This window comes from Thamnophis elegans, chromosome 2 (genome assembly GCF_009769535.1).
Source record: "Thamnophis elegans isolate rThaEle1 chromosome 2, rThaEle1.pri, whole genome shotgun sequence".
NCBI classification, from domain to species: domain Eukaryota; kingdom Metazoa; phylum Chordata; class Lepidosauria; order Squamata; family Colubridae; genus Thamnophis; species Thamnophis elegans.
The window spans coordinates 170,297,745-170,312,541 of NC_045542.1; the positions used below are offsets into that span (position 1 = coordinate 170,297,745).

At 45.9% G+C, this 14,797-nt stretch overlaps 1 protein-coding gene across 1 annotated transcript in view; it reads left to right on the plus strand.

The window, feature by feature from the left end:
• The window catches only part of LOC116503325 (alpha-2-macroglobulin-like), a 70,519-nt gene that overhangs the window by 18,480 nt on the left and 37,242 nt on the right, over window positions 1-14,797 (plus strand). Inside the window, exons 9-17 of the mRNA XM_032209659.1 lie at window positions 339-453; window positions 2,103-2,212; window positions 3,890-4,051; window positions 7,010-7,234; window positions 8,238-8,301; window positions 8,544-8,627; window positions 10,019-10,164; window positions 11,522-11,671; window positions 14,363-14,527. Coding sequence (XP_032065550.1) covers window positions 339-453; window positions 2,103-2,212; window positions 3,890-4,051; window positions 7,010-7,234; window positions 8,238-8,301; window positions 8,544-8,627; window positions 10,019-10,164; window positions 11,522-11,671; window positions 14,363-14,527 — 1,221 coding nt within the window. The remainder of the gene's footprint in view (window positions 1-338; window positions 454-2,102; window positions 2,213-3,889; window positions 4,052-7,009; window positions 7,235-8,237; window positions 8,302-8,543; window positions 8,628-10,018; window positions 10,165-11,521; window positions 11,672-14,362; window positions 14,528-14,797) is intronic.

The window sequence follows — 14,797 nt, forward strand, 5'->3', positions numbered from 1 at the left end:
ACAGATTAACAAATGTCCTACTAACATTGGGCTAAATTATGGTCTTAAGTTGAGGACTACTTGAGGTAAAAGTAATGACCATGGGAAGAAGAACAAATCGGGGTTTAGACTATCTTTAAATTATCTACTTAAAAAGCAGGTGAGAGCTAAGAAGTTGAGACGAAGTTCTGTGAATCACTGTCCTACAGGGGTTCCACTTTCTTGGCTTGACTCTGCTGTCCATGAACCAGAGAGTGGGTTTCGAAACCCCCGTAGAAGGCATGAAAAACTTGTGTTGCTGAAAAACAAGGAACAAGAGAGATCACAGACTACTGTTTCTTGGTTGTTGTGTCATGCAGGCAGATGGAAATGGCTGTTTCTTGAAGGTGGTGGACTTGGAGCCATTCCACCTGAGGTGGCGCGGCTTTTCGATGGGCATCACGGTAGAAGGCAAAATCACAGAGGAAGGGACAGGTAACTTTCATGAAACAAAAGAGCATCAATGAGCTGACAGAATGGCCCAGAACCAGACCTAAGGCTCCAGTTTCCTACAAGGAAGGTTTGGGAGATAGCAATAGTAATAGCACTTAGACTTACTGTGTATACAATTTTACAGTGCTTGGTGATGCAGTGATTAGAATGTAGTGCCGGCTACTTCTGCTGAATGCCGGCTGCCTGCAATTTGGCAGTTCAAATCTCACCAGGCTCAAGATTGACTCAGCCATCCATCCTTCAGAGGTGGGTAGAATGAGGACCCAGATTGTTGGGGGGCAAGAGGCTGACTGTGTAAACCACTTAGAGAGAGCTGTAAAGCACTGTGAAGCGGTATATAGGTTTAAGGGCTATTGCTATTGCAGCCCGCTCTAAGCGGTTTACAGAGTCAGACTATTGTCCCCAACAATCTGGGTCCTCATTTTACCCACCTCGGAAGGCTGGAAGGCTGAGTTAACCTTGATAAAAAAAAAACACCTATATCTAAGTCTAAGAGAGTTGTGGCATCCGCGTTATAAATGAGAAAATTATTCTCTACTCCAACACCCATTTCACAGAAAATGAAGTGATGAGATTTTTTTTGGGGGGGGGGAATCAGTTGGTTGCAAGCAGTCTAAGACATACTAATCAAATTTGATATTCCATAAAGAGTGTGGTGGCTCAGTGGTTTCAGTGGTTAAGAGTCTGGGCTTATCAGCTGGAAAGCTGACAGCTCAAGTTCGAGTCTCCAGCATTGCAGGATTGGGTGAGCTCCCATCCTCACCCCAGCTCCTGCCAAGCTAGCACTTTGAAAGCATGCAAATGTAGGTAGAAAAATAGATCTCCCTTCAGCAGGAAAAGTTACTGCATTCCACACTTTTGTGCTGGCCAAATGATGATGGACGTGTCTCTCAGACAACAGATTCCCTGGGCTGTGCATTTCCCCTTTGAGCCAGTCACAACTGGATGGGGGGAAACCTTTAAAGGGCTACCAATTGCCAAATTCAAGCCAACAGAGGGAATTAATATGTCAGAGAAATCCATAAGGTGCTTTTTCAAGAGGCAACTGGACTTTCTTTGAAGATGTTTTTCTTTGAAGATGTTTCACTTCTCATCCAAGAAGCTTCTTCCGTTCTTTGAAGGAGTTTCTTGGTTTGAGAAGCGAAATGTTTTCAAAGAAAAACCAAAAAAGTCCAGTTACCTCTTGAAAAATCATCTTTGGGACAACCTTGACCTGGATGACTGAGAATCTCTATAGACATGTCAGAGAAATCTATACATGGGGGGGGGGGGACCCTGTAGATCAGTGGGTCTCAACCTTTCGACCCTTTAATACAGTTCCTCATGTTGTGGTGACCCCCAACCATAAAATTATTTTATGTTTTCCGCATTTTTTCAAAAATATGTGTTTTCCATGGTCTTAGGTGACTCCTGTGAAAGGGTCATTCGACCCCCAAAGGGGGCCTGACCCTTAGGTTGAGAATCACTGCTGTAGATCGTCCATTCCAACTTCTTGTCCAAAGCAGAAATCCATAAACTCAGGGCGAATCTCTGTCAAAAGAATCAGGCTTCCTGGCACTCCAGAGACAAGGAGTTTCTGGGAAATTGGAGAGGAAGGGAAGAGCCTTTTGCATGACATTTCTCTTTAACAGGAGTGGAGGCGAATGTGACAGAACACATTGAGATCACGTCCGCGTTGAGCAAGATTACCTTTGAAAACCTTGACCATTACTATAAACCTGGCATGCCCTATGATGTTAAGGTAAGATGGGAGCTGTAGTTTTTCTGCATAGCTGGATTTAAGCCATATCAGCCCAGCCGGCCCCTCCAGTCTGCTCCAATGCCATTTCTTCACCCTAACAGCAGCTGCTCTGAGCTAGAACGATCAAAAGCAGAGTAAAAGCATTAAGGAATACAGAATAACAGACTTGGAAGGGACCTGGGAGGTCTTGTAGTTCAGGGATCCCTCCGTCCCCTGGTCCATGGACCAGTACCAGGCTGCAGCATGTCAGAAACAAGACCGCACAAACAAGCGAAGCCCCATCCGTAGGAGGCAGGCAGCACGTGAAACCACACCCGCTTTGGTCCATGGAAAAGCCTCTCTCTCTTCTTGGAATGGGGCTCTGGTGCCCAAAAGGCCTCAAGCAGGAGATCTTATCCCATTTCAATCAAAGGAGGGAGGGAGGAGGAATAAAAGACCTCAGCTCCAGGATGATGGGATTATCCTTCAGGGCAAAGCCATTCAGCCACAAACAAAGCCCCATCATTGTATCAGCCCAAAGTGTCAATCAAACTTTACCTATGATCCCACATAGCCACATGGGAGTCTACACCCAATCAGAGTACAGGCTCTTGTTACAAGAACAGGAAACTCAAATCCAAAGCCCAAGAGAGGGTATAAATCTTTCTCTTTCACTCACCCATGTGCTCATTTGCCCAGGACCCAAAACCCCCCAAGTGGTCCTGTCTAACATTAAACCATCTTTCCAAACAGCTTCCATGTTTTCAGTATCTTTCTCTCCAGTTGGAAATGAACCCAGATGGTCATTTCTTCCAACAGATGATAAATAGATAGATAGATGATAGATAGATGATAGATAGATGACAGATAGATGATAGATAGATAGATAGATAGATAGGGAGGGAGGGAGGGAGGGAGGAGAATATAAATAGGAGGGAAGGAAGAAGCAAGCTGGAGTCTACAATAGGAGCCTTTCAGTCTTAGTTCATTAGCAGGATTATTAAGCAGGGGTAACCATGGAAATGATGGTGGTAGACCCAAAAAGTCCCAATCATGCCTCAGTGCAATAGCAATAACACTTAGGCTCATATACCACTTCAAAGTGCTTTATAGCTCTCTCTAAGCAGTTTACAGAGCCGGCCTATTGCCCCCAACCATCTGGGTCCTCATTTTACCCACCTCGGAAGGATGGAAGATTGAGTCAACATTGAGCTGCTTAGAGCATCAAACTGCTGGTGGTGAGTAGTGAGTTAGCCTGCAGCTGAGGACCCAGATGTCTGGGGACAACATGCCGACATTGTAAACTTTCCAGAGAGTATGTAAAGCACTATGGGGCAGTATAGGAAGGCTATTACTATTGCTATCATCCCCTGCAGATGCTCTCCTTTGAAACTCCCAAAGCCCTTTTTCCCTAACGAAAAGTCAATTTATTAAACCAACCTGTAACACCATCTCTCAGCGGCTCTTTGCTTGGGTTTAGAAATCGTTCCCTTTTTCTCTCAGCCACAGCCCCAAAACCTACTCACAGGCTCAAGTCTCCCCTGATAGTCTCTTCTTTTACACAGAGTTGTAGTGATGGGGAAAAGATTAAGATGGCTTGATGGGAAAGCTTGGCGTCCCTGAAGGAAAGGCAGAATTGGTAAATCCTGAAATATTCGGCTGCACCCATTGGGTCTATGTGGTGTTTTTTTTACGCAGGTAAAGCTGGTAGACAGCAACGAGGTACCGATCAACAATGGAACAGTGGAGATTTTGATAACGGCAACTCACCAGCGGCTCAGTCAAGTGACGGATGCTGAGGGAAGAGCTGAATTCTCCATAGAAACCACTGGTTTCAGAGGCGACGATTTGTCTTTTACGGTTAGTCTTCTCGATTTGCGATGGCTATATTTTATGACATTCCCACTTGATGATTTAGCAATAGCAATAGCAATAGCAGTAGCAGTTAGACTTATATACCGCTTCATAGGGCTTTCAGCCCTCTCTAAGCGGTTTACAGAGCCAGCATATCGCCCCCACAGTCTGGGTCCTCATTTTACCCACCTCGGAAGGATGGAAGGCTGAGTCAACCTTGAGCCGGTGAGATTTGAACCACCGAACTGCAGATAACAGTCAGCTGAAGTGGCTGCAGTACTGCACCCTAACCACTGCGCCACCTCAGCTCTATTTGTTTTTGTTGCTCCCCTCCGGGAGGAGATTTCAATTTCGAAGTATGTCTAGCAGGACTAGCAGATTCTGTAAGAGCTTTGGTCCCTATCAGTGATGTGCGGTGAGGTTGATGGCTGGTGAGGCAGTCCTCTCCTCCGACACCCCACTGACTAAAGCACTTTCTTTCACTCGCATGAACTTGCAGCAGCCCGCCTGAGCTCTGCCGCGAGCACAGGCGGGTGAAAGAAAGTTACTTTCTTTCACCTGCCTGAGCTTGCGGCAGTCCTACTGAGCTCTGCCACGAGCATAGGCGGGCGAAAGAAAGTGCTTTAGTCAGTGGGATGTCACTGGAGAGGAGAGAATGCCTGAGCATTGCATTTATTAAAGAAAAAAGAAAAAAAAAGGAAATTTGAAGGAAAAGAGGGAGCATGGGGTGGGGAGCATCAGAAATGGAGAAAGAGAGGAGGAAGAGTGAGCACGACGCTGCAGCTTTAAACAGAATGACAGAGTTAAAGCCTCTAAAAAATGCTCCCTCTCCTATGAGGCAGGAGAACTGCGTGCCTCAACTACCTCGGGATTTTTTAGGCTTTTAACCCTTGCTTAACTCTGCTCGAGCGCCTAAAAAGTCGGACTAGATGAGGCATGCAGTTCTCCTGCCTCATAGCAGATGGTGCTTTTTTAGAGGCTTTTTTAAACAGGCAGTCATTCACAGTGTGGCAGCAGCTTGCTAGCCTAACCTCAGCACTCGCCTTTTCCTGTTTACATTTTTTCCCTTTTCATGATTGACAGTGGTGAGGCTGTGCCTCCCCTGCCTCCCCTGACTGCACGTCACTGGTCCCTATATGCCATCCGTCTGGTAAACTGTGGGTATGTATGCATACTTTGGTCACTATCATCATCATCATCATCATCATCATCATCATCATCATCATCATCATCATTTATTTATTTATTTACTGTTATTTTTGTCATATTTATGCAGTGTATTTTGGAGACGGTGACCCTTTGAGAGCTGTATGCAATAAAATTTCGTTTTAATGTATGCCGATTAGTATAGATTTAAAGTGACAATAAAGCTATTCTAGTTAGTTAGTTAAAAGTACTTAGGGCTCCTCCCTTTCCCCCCTCTGTCTCTCTTTTCTCATTGTCGCTATCTTCCTTCCCAACTTTAAGATGATTTTCCATCTTACTCATTCTGAAAATACCATGTATATTATCCTTTGAAAAGTCACCATTGAGATCCCCGCACAGGCTCGACCCTGTCATCTCCATGGCAAGAAAGGTCCCCTGTGGCTCTTTCCCAGATGTGTTTTCAATTGCCCACAGGCTGGAAGATTTCTTTGTGGTCTCCTGTCCGTGTATGGAACAGAGCTGACCCTGCTCTGTTCTAGATAAAAGAGGTGCAAGTGATCTTCCTCTCCCAAAGCTGGATTTTGAGTCCTTTACTGCTTAAGGAAGGGTTTTAAGGGGGTTTGGAGAGGTAAACGCAGAGCTGGTTGGGGAAAAAATTGCACGCGTTGGGATAGGGAACTGGGAAAATTTAACAGAGTTAACAGATTTTGGCACATCAGGCAATGGGTGAATGTGCATGGCCAGCGTGAAGAACAGGGCGGTGACAGCTGTGAGACTAAAGCTCTTTTTTGGTGCATTCGAGAAGTGGAAGTCAGTAGTTTCCAGTGCAAGAAGCCTGGGAGGATTGTCTTGCACTGAAAAAAGGAGGCAGCTGCAGGTATCTCGCAACAAGAGGGGTGAGATGCAGGCTGTTGGGGAATACAACGACGATGACTCAGCTCTGGCTTGCCTTTCCCTCTGCCACCAGCCATGGGATGAAGGTAAGATCACGGGACGAAGAAAGAGGTGATTATGGGGGAGGAAGCAGGGAGATTGAGTAAGGGTTGGGCCTCTGAAGGAGGGGAAATGGGGTGACGTGTTGCAAAGGGAGAGAGGGCGGCATGCAGGAGGCCTTTGAAAGATTCTGAACCAAAGCCTCTTCAGACCCTGTGCGGAAAATAATAGGTAGAAAGACTGCAACAGCTGTATGTTCAATTTTTTTGAGTACTGGGTTTGGTGGGCATGGCTCAGGGGTGGGTTTCAGGTGGTTCACGGCGGTCCCCGCGAACCGGTTGGTCAGCAAACCCGGAAGTAAGTAACTTCCGGGAACGCCGAAGGGTCCACCCGCCCGCCTGTGTTTCTTACCCGGTTTTGACGAGTTCTGCGCTTCCACGCATGCGCAGGACGCATACAGCACCTGCGCGATCCTCCAGGAGCAGCTGGAGCATCGCACAGACGCTAGTACACATGCGTGCACTGCGCACGTGCACGAGGACGCTGCCGGCCCCGTTCCAACCGAACCGGTTGGAATGGGGCGAGAAACCCACCCCTGGCGTGGCTTGGTGGTTGGGTCTTGTGATTGAGTGCGCTTGGCCACGCCCACTCAGTCACATGACCCCCACGAAGCCACACCTACCAAGCCACACCCACAGAACCAGTAGGAAAAAAATGTTGAATACCACCACTGCATCCACCCATGCATTATCTATTTCTAAATCTATTGAATATCTACCGTATATCTATACCTATCTATCGTCTATCATCTATCGTCTATCGATCTCTCTTGTACTCTCAGTCAGCTCCCACCTAATTTCTCTAAATCTGTGCTTTTCTTCTCAGGCTATGCATGAAGACAAACCTACGCATACTAGCAAGCATTGGGTTACACCCAGTCACGGTAGAGCAAGTCACACGGCATACATGTTTTATTCTCCAAGCAAAAGTTACCTATATATTGAGCCTGCATCAGAGATATTAAGCTGCGGCCACAGTGAGCCAGTTCGGGTGCGTTACATCCTTAACCGAGATGGTGAGACAGACGACGAGATTGTCTTCTATTACATGGTGAGTCTTCAGGTGAAGGCTTCATTCACAAAGCATGTTTGCTTCGCTTGGTTAAACAGCTATCAATCAATCAATCAGAAGAGAGCTGGAAGGGACCTTGGAGGTCTTCTAGTACAACCCCCTGCTCAAGCAGGAGATCCTATACCATTTCAGAGATCCTATACCATTCCAGTCTCTTCTTAAAACCTCCAGTGATGAAGCACCCAGAAGGCAAAACTGTTCCACTGGTTAATTGTCCTCACTGTTAGGAAGTTACTCCTTAATTCCAGGTGGCTTCTCTCCTTAATTAATTTCAGTCCATTGTTTCTTGTCCTGCCTTCTGATGCTTTGGAAAATAAATTGGCCTCTCAAATACTGGAAGACTGCTATCATGTCCCCCCTAGTCCTTGTTTTCTTTAGATTAGCCAAACCCAAATCCTGCAACTGTTCTTCATACGTTCTAGTCTCCAGGTCTTTAATCATTTTAGTTGCACTTTTTTGCACTTTTTCCAAATAAAAGACAAAGTCCGGATTTGTCTTGATAAGCCAAACATGTTTATTCAGCTGAATAAAGACGGGTCCTCCCTAAAGGTGGAGGAATCCTGACCCAAACACAGTGTGAGACTATAAAAATAGTCAAGCATGCCTTCTGTGTAGTTTTGGTCACAAGCCTAATCCACAGGCTAGTCTTTTCCTTTGGGATTTTCCATGGCCACAAAGACCTGCATAGGCCTGGATTTTAGACTTGCCATCTCAACATATGTTCCCTTCAGGCAATCATCAAATCCACCAGATTCCTGATCAACACCATGGGCTAATTATTATTTTATTCTTTTAACCAAAAGATTAAGCTAGACAATTGCAGCTCTGCAATTCTAGGGGGCCGCATATCTAGCCTGACAGCCAGTGGTTAGAGTTGAAAATCAATCAATCAATATCTATCTATCTATCTATCTACCAATCAACCAATTAATTGATTTCTCCAAGCCCTTGAATATCTAACAGGATTTTTTTCCTCTTGCAGGTCAAGGCTAGGGATAACATCATACAAACAGGGACACACAGGCAACCAGTGGAACAGGGAGAAGGTAAATGTTCTCCCTCCAAATGACCCTCCCCCCTCCTGCTTGACAAAAAGCTTCCTAGAAGTTCCCGGGGTGTCTCCACCTATAGAGCTCCAGTCAGTGGTGGGATGCAACCCACTTAACAACTGGCTCCCTCAAACCGGTCCGAATCAGCTGAATCCCACCCAGGGCTCCAGTTCTCTCTTGCTGAATGCTGGGTGCCTCTTTCATGTCTGACAAACCTCTCTTCCTTTTCCCACTCACAGATGGGGTCACTATATCTGAATTCACACTGGCAGGGAAGGAAAGGCGGGTACACATAACCAGCCATATCTTTGGGCAGAAGAAAGGTATGGTTTCAAGCAGTAGAAACAGGTCATTTCTCCCAAATTTCCGCAGCCGCTTCCTTCGCTCTGAGTTTTTGCTGCGCATCGCAGTGATGCCTCTTTGCAACTACGGTAAAAGGCTGCCCAGATGCCTATGCTCCATTTCCTCTGGGACAGGCCCTTCTCAGAGATCCACAGAGGGGATTAGGGGCTCAGTGTCTTGTAGTCAGCAGGCTGGCACACTGGATGTGACTTTGTTTTCAAGGATAACCAAAACATGCAAGGTGAAAGAATGAAGGCTAGAGAATGGGATGCAGTTCCCAATCACCTGGTACCCAGAAGACCCCAAGTTCAACCCAGAGTCAAGAAACCCTGGAGAGCCATGGGAAGGCACTACTAACAGCACTGACTCAGGGGTCTTAGGCAGCATTTAGGGTTTTTAGGATGGCAAAGGGTTGAAGGACTCCATGGCATGTGCCATGGGGCCTGTTTTATGTCCGTTGCCCTCCTGTGCAGTGGGAGATGTTACTGGAGGGAGATTCACCTGCTGCTTCATGGATCCCCAAAACAAGAAGGACTTGTTCATTGCCACCACAAACCTAACATTTATTGTGGAGGAGAAGACAAGCCCTCATAACTGAGAAGAAGACAGCAGCTGAAGTCCTTCAGCTCCTGGTTTTTTAATGATCCATTTTTGACTCACATTTCCCAGCCTGTTGTGGTCGTCCTGGTGAAGTCTGATGTATTCCAACTGGAACTAATTCTATCTATGCATCTATCTATCTATCCATCCATCCATCCATCCATCCATCCATCCATCCATCCATCCATCCATCCATCCATCCATCCATCTATCTATCTATCTATCTATCTATCTATCTATCTCTATCTCTATGTCAACTTGCAAAGCATCCCTGGCCTGCTCTTGAGTTGCCATAGGAAAGGGGAGATGGGAAACTGATGAAATGGCACAGCAGCCAAAGGCAGATGCACATTCCAGACTTATCTCTCTCAAGGCTGTATCCCAGGGTTACTTACAGCAGCCGGAGGGGAGTGATCTTTACAACCTGCAAAATTGCCCCGTTAGCAAACGTGATTGATGGGGGGATGGGGGAAACAGGGTCATGATTGGGGCCTTACATTATGTGGGGCCAGAGCTGGTTTCACTTGGGAATGTGCCAACATGTTGCTCCTTATAAATAACTAGATTTCTTTTGAAGCTTGGCTTGAGGCTCAGGATTTAATTAGGGCATCCATTGGAACCCTGACTATCTATCATCCATCCATCCATCCATCCATCCATCCATCCACCCACCCACCCACCCACCCACCTACCTACCTACCTACCTAATGAAATTTATATGTCTCTTTTGAACTCTCTTTCTCTTTCCTCCACTGGGACTTTCATCCTTTAGAAATCAAAGGAGACTTCCTTTTGAATCTCTCAGTGGATGTCGACACTGCTCCTAAGATCCACTTGCTCCTCTACACTATTTTGCCCAGCGGAGAACTCGTTGCTGGCTCGAGAAACTTCACCGTAGAAAAGTGCTTCTCCAACAAGGTAAAGCTGTGCATTTTGTGCTGTGCTGTTAAAGAAAGGCAGAATCTTAATGACCCAGAACAGGTCTTCTCTAAACTGGTGCTCCTCCACTCTATTGATGCTAATATCCGCCAAGTCTTCTTTGCTCCTGATCCTTTGAGAAATAGTTCTTGAGTTACACTTTTGCTATCAGCTTGTCCAGGCTGTTGCCAGACCTGTTCCCTTGAATGCCAGTATCTCAGTGGGTCATAACCAAGTTGCAATGCAAAGAAAACCCCAAACATCGGCTAAACTTAAGCCTATTTTTGGGGAGTCAGCCAGTAGTTCCATTGATCCTGTCAAATTGTGGCTTGAGGTTAGTGACCGAGGGTAACTCAAGATTACAATATACATGACAAAGATTACTTCATTCCATTCATTTTATTTATTGGAATTTGTCAAACAAAAACGAGAACAAGAATAAGACAATAAAAATACAACGATAGGGATGATAGGCACATTAGTGCATGTATGCTCAAGATTTAATTAGGGCATCCATCGGAACCCTGACTCACTCACTCTGTCTATCTGTCTGTCTGTCTGTCTGTCTGTCTATCTATCTATCTATCTATCTATCTATCTATCTATCTATCTATCTATCTATCTATCTATCATCTACCTACCTACTTACCTACCTACTTACCTACCTACCTACCTACCTACCTAAAAATTACCATTAAAGAGATATCTGCCTTTATACATAATTAATCAATTTAGCCATTGCGGGTGTGATAGGCCCATCCACCTGCCTCCAACCTGTTATTTGTTGTTTTTACTTCAGATATGTTAATCGATGGAGGCTTGGCTCCTATTCCTTCCTCCCCTATCGAGCACAGCTTGGGCTGCTCATTCCCAAGGAATAACTCTGAGCTGTCTGATGTTGCTTTAACAGCATTCCCTCCGGTTCCCTGCCACATATCCCCCCCTCTTTTTCCGCTTCACAGGCACAACTGATATATTAACCAGCTTTGTTTGATGTTTTTCCCGTAATCTTGTAATTGGTCAGGATGAGGAATGAGACTTGAAAAACCTCTGTGTACTGTATTTTGCTGCTGGGTTGTCTCAAAATAGTAGTCACACTGTGTACACTCTGACAAACATCACTACATATAATTTTGTATGCAATACCTCGGTCTGACCACACTCAACACAGTTCTAAATTATCCAAACTGAAAATTTCAAGCCTACTAGCATAAGGAATTCTATTGTGTACAGAAGAGTGCAAGACTTTTCTCATGAAGTACTTCTGGATAACTTTCTCCTTCTGGATAATTTCTCCTTCCATTCATTCCACACCGAGAGGAAGTAGCTTTTTCAAAGACCTGGTTTATCGTTACAGGCCAAACTGTGGTTTTCTGAGCGAGGAGGTTTGCCTGGCCAGAAAACCCAACTCCATCTTTCAGCCAACCCTGGTTCCCTCTGTGCCATCCATGCCGTTGACCAGAGTGTCTTTCTCTTGAAACCTGAAGCTGAACTCTCCCCTGAGAAGGTGAGTTCTAACTGTATTTCATTTGGGGTCCAGATATAGCAATAGCAATTAGACTTATATACCGCTTCATAGGGCTTTCAGCCCTCTCTAAGCGGTTTACAGAGTCAGCATATCGCCCCCACAGTCTGGGTCCTCATTTCACCCACCTCGGAAGGATGGAAGGCTGAGTCAACCTTGAGCCGGTGAGATTAGAACCGCTGAACTGCAGATAACAGTCAGCTGAAGTGGCCTGCAGTACTGCACCCTAACCACTGCACCACCTCGGCTCCTGCTGGTTTCATCCCAAGATTTACTTGTCCATAGAAATGTACTTCAAATAGGATCACTTTCAGCCGTTTATTTACAATTTACACCAGAGGATAGCAGTCAGAACTAAATTTAAGAAGGTAGGGGAGGAATGCAGGGAAGGAGAGGCAAAGAAAATTGTTCATAAATTAATTTTAGGGGAAGAAAATGTAGGAAAAATAGAAAGACAAAGCATGTGGACTGAGGGTAGCCCAATATCACAGTCCAGAGATTTTGCCATAATGCAAAGTAGTGTGTTGTGGAACTACTTTGGTGAAAGTAATGGATTAGAAATAGAATTCCTGAGGAACTTTGAGTCAGTTTTCAGAGTGTCAAGGTTCTGACTGACAAAACCAACCAACAAAGAAAGCTTGAGATTATCCAATCTATGCTAAACTTTATTGAGTATATCATGTCAGCACAGATTGAAGCAAAACCAACTCTAACTAGTTTCCACGGTTTTCACATAATTAAAGAATAGAATCTCCCTCCCTCCCCATAATTGCAGGTCATGTTATCCAATTAAATGTTATGGATGTTAGTAGAACATCTGGTTAAACAACCTTGGTTCCCAGGGGATGATTTCTTGTTGCTGTCTGGAGTCCAAAACGAAGTAATGAGCAGAGAAAGAAACGTGGAAGGGACCTGTCCTAATTGATCAACTGCTAAAAAGATGTGGCCAGATAACTTTCAGACTTGCAAGACTCTATTAATGTGGCCTTACACTTAACTGATCTTATTGTGTTTATTGTTTGGTCTGCTGTACTTGAGAAGCTGATACCAACCTTGCAGGTTTGAAAGTACAACTCGCCTGCTGTCTCTTTTTACCACCTGATTGATTAGGGTGGATCCTCACTACATTTCTTTCTCTGTCCATTACTCAGCTTCAGGTTTGTACTTCTTTTATCTGATCTCTCTGCCTTCCCTCACCTCCCAAGGTCATTCCTGCATTCTATCAAGAGCCATGGTGGTGTGCAGAAATTACTTTAATCAGTGGGGTAAAGTTCTTTCTTTTGCTTGCCCGAGCTCTGATGTCGGGGAAAGAAAGGACTTTTCTTTCACCCGCATCAGAGCTGGGGGGGGGGGGAGAGAAAGGACTTTACCCCACTGATTAAAGTAATTTCTTCACCCGCAGACCCCAACAACGCTGTCAAGATTAAGATCTCTTGAATTAGATTCCGGCTGATGCGGCGGGCAGTGCGGATTGCAGCAGGGACGGCCGCCGATTGCAGCCCAATTACGCCAAGGGCTGCGCTGGCGGGGACGGGTGGAGGGGATGGGACTTGGAGTCCTATGATCTTGGCGAGTGGGGATTCCTGTGATGGGATTTGGAGTCCGATGCCCCTGGCGATTGGGGGTTCCGCTGGTTGGAAGAAAGTCCTTCTTCGCACCAAGCGCTTTCCCCTCCCAACTGCACCCCTCTTGCGTTCTTTGGCCCGCTGGACCAATGGGGGCCCATGGTAGGCGGAGCCCGGCGAGCCTCCCAGGCCGAGAAATTGGAAGGAGCAAAGTTGCGAACGCTCTGAGGAGTGAGTAAAGCGCCGCGCTCGGAGGAAGTAGCGGCACATGATTGGAGCAGGAAGAGGGGCTGAGTTGGGGCATCCTCGGCATCCCCTGGGTGATCTCCGGGCCCCTGGCTTCCCCATCTCCTCTCCTATGGGGAGAAGTGCATCATAATGTTGAAAGCCGCCTGGAGTTACCTGTGTGTGAGGTGGGCTGCCCTATGCATTTGCATGTGTGCGCTGGAGAGAGAGTGAAAAAGAGAGGGAGAAATAATTATATTAATTAGATAGATCAGTGTTTCTCCACCTTGGAGACTTGAAAGTGTGTGGACTTCAACTCCCAGAATTCTGGGAGTTGAAGTCCACATACTTTCAAGTCTTCAAGGTGGAGAAACACTGAGATAGATGATAATGAGATGAGGGACATAACTAGATAGACAGATAGGCAGGCAGGTAGACAGATGGATAGAGAGAAAGAGAGAGAGATAGGTAGGCAGGCAGATAGATGGATGGAGAAAGAGAGGGGGAAAGAGGGAGAGGGATACCATGACTAGATAGACAGATAGGCAGGCAGATAGACAGACAGACGGATGGATGGATAGAGAGAGAGAGGATGTGTATAATTAAGGTGACCAGATGTCCCTAGCGAGGCCGCGGGCTGGCGGTAACCACCGCGGCCAGCTCCCTCCGCCCCCCGGTCAAAGGTGTCCCTTTTTACCAATCTGAAAATCTGGTCACCTTACTCTAAAACACTATGAAGCGGTATGTAAGCAGTATATATAACAAGCGCTATTGTTAAGTGCTATTGCTATTGCACAGTCTGTTTCATTGGATGATAGCTTGATGGGCTGGAAGTTCCTCTAGCCCAAATCTACATCCTCAGTTGCAGCCTTTCTGATTTCAGGTTTACAACTTCATTCCCAAGAAGGACTACATCTTCTCTATTGACCTCTTTGTGGCTCCGTTCAATATTTATCCCTGTCCTACAGAAGAACCATCCAGGGGTGAAAGAATTGGCCGCCCAGAGCATTTTCTTCCTAAAGATGGGGATACTTACAACATATTCAGGGTAAGCATCAAATCTATGATTCCCCACATGGGAGGTGCTCTCATTAAGCAAGAAGTGAGTAGTAGGTTTTCTTCTGAGCTGAAGTAGACTACTGGTATATTCTTGGGCAGATCCATAGAGATATAGTTTCTTTGTAGGATCCAATCTGGGTCAGTCACTGGGACCAGAGATTTTGTCTTCTGGGTCTCGTGCTGGAGCCCATCCTCAGGAAACCAGCACACATTCTGGTAGAGCGATGTTCCATGAAGATGGGCGCAAGCATGAATCTTG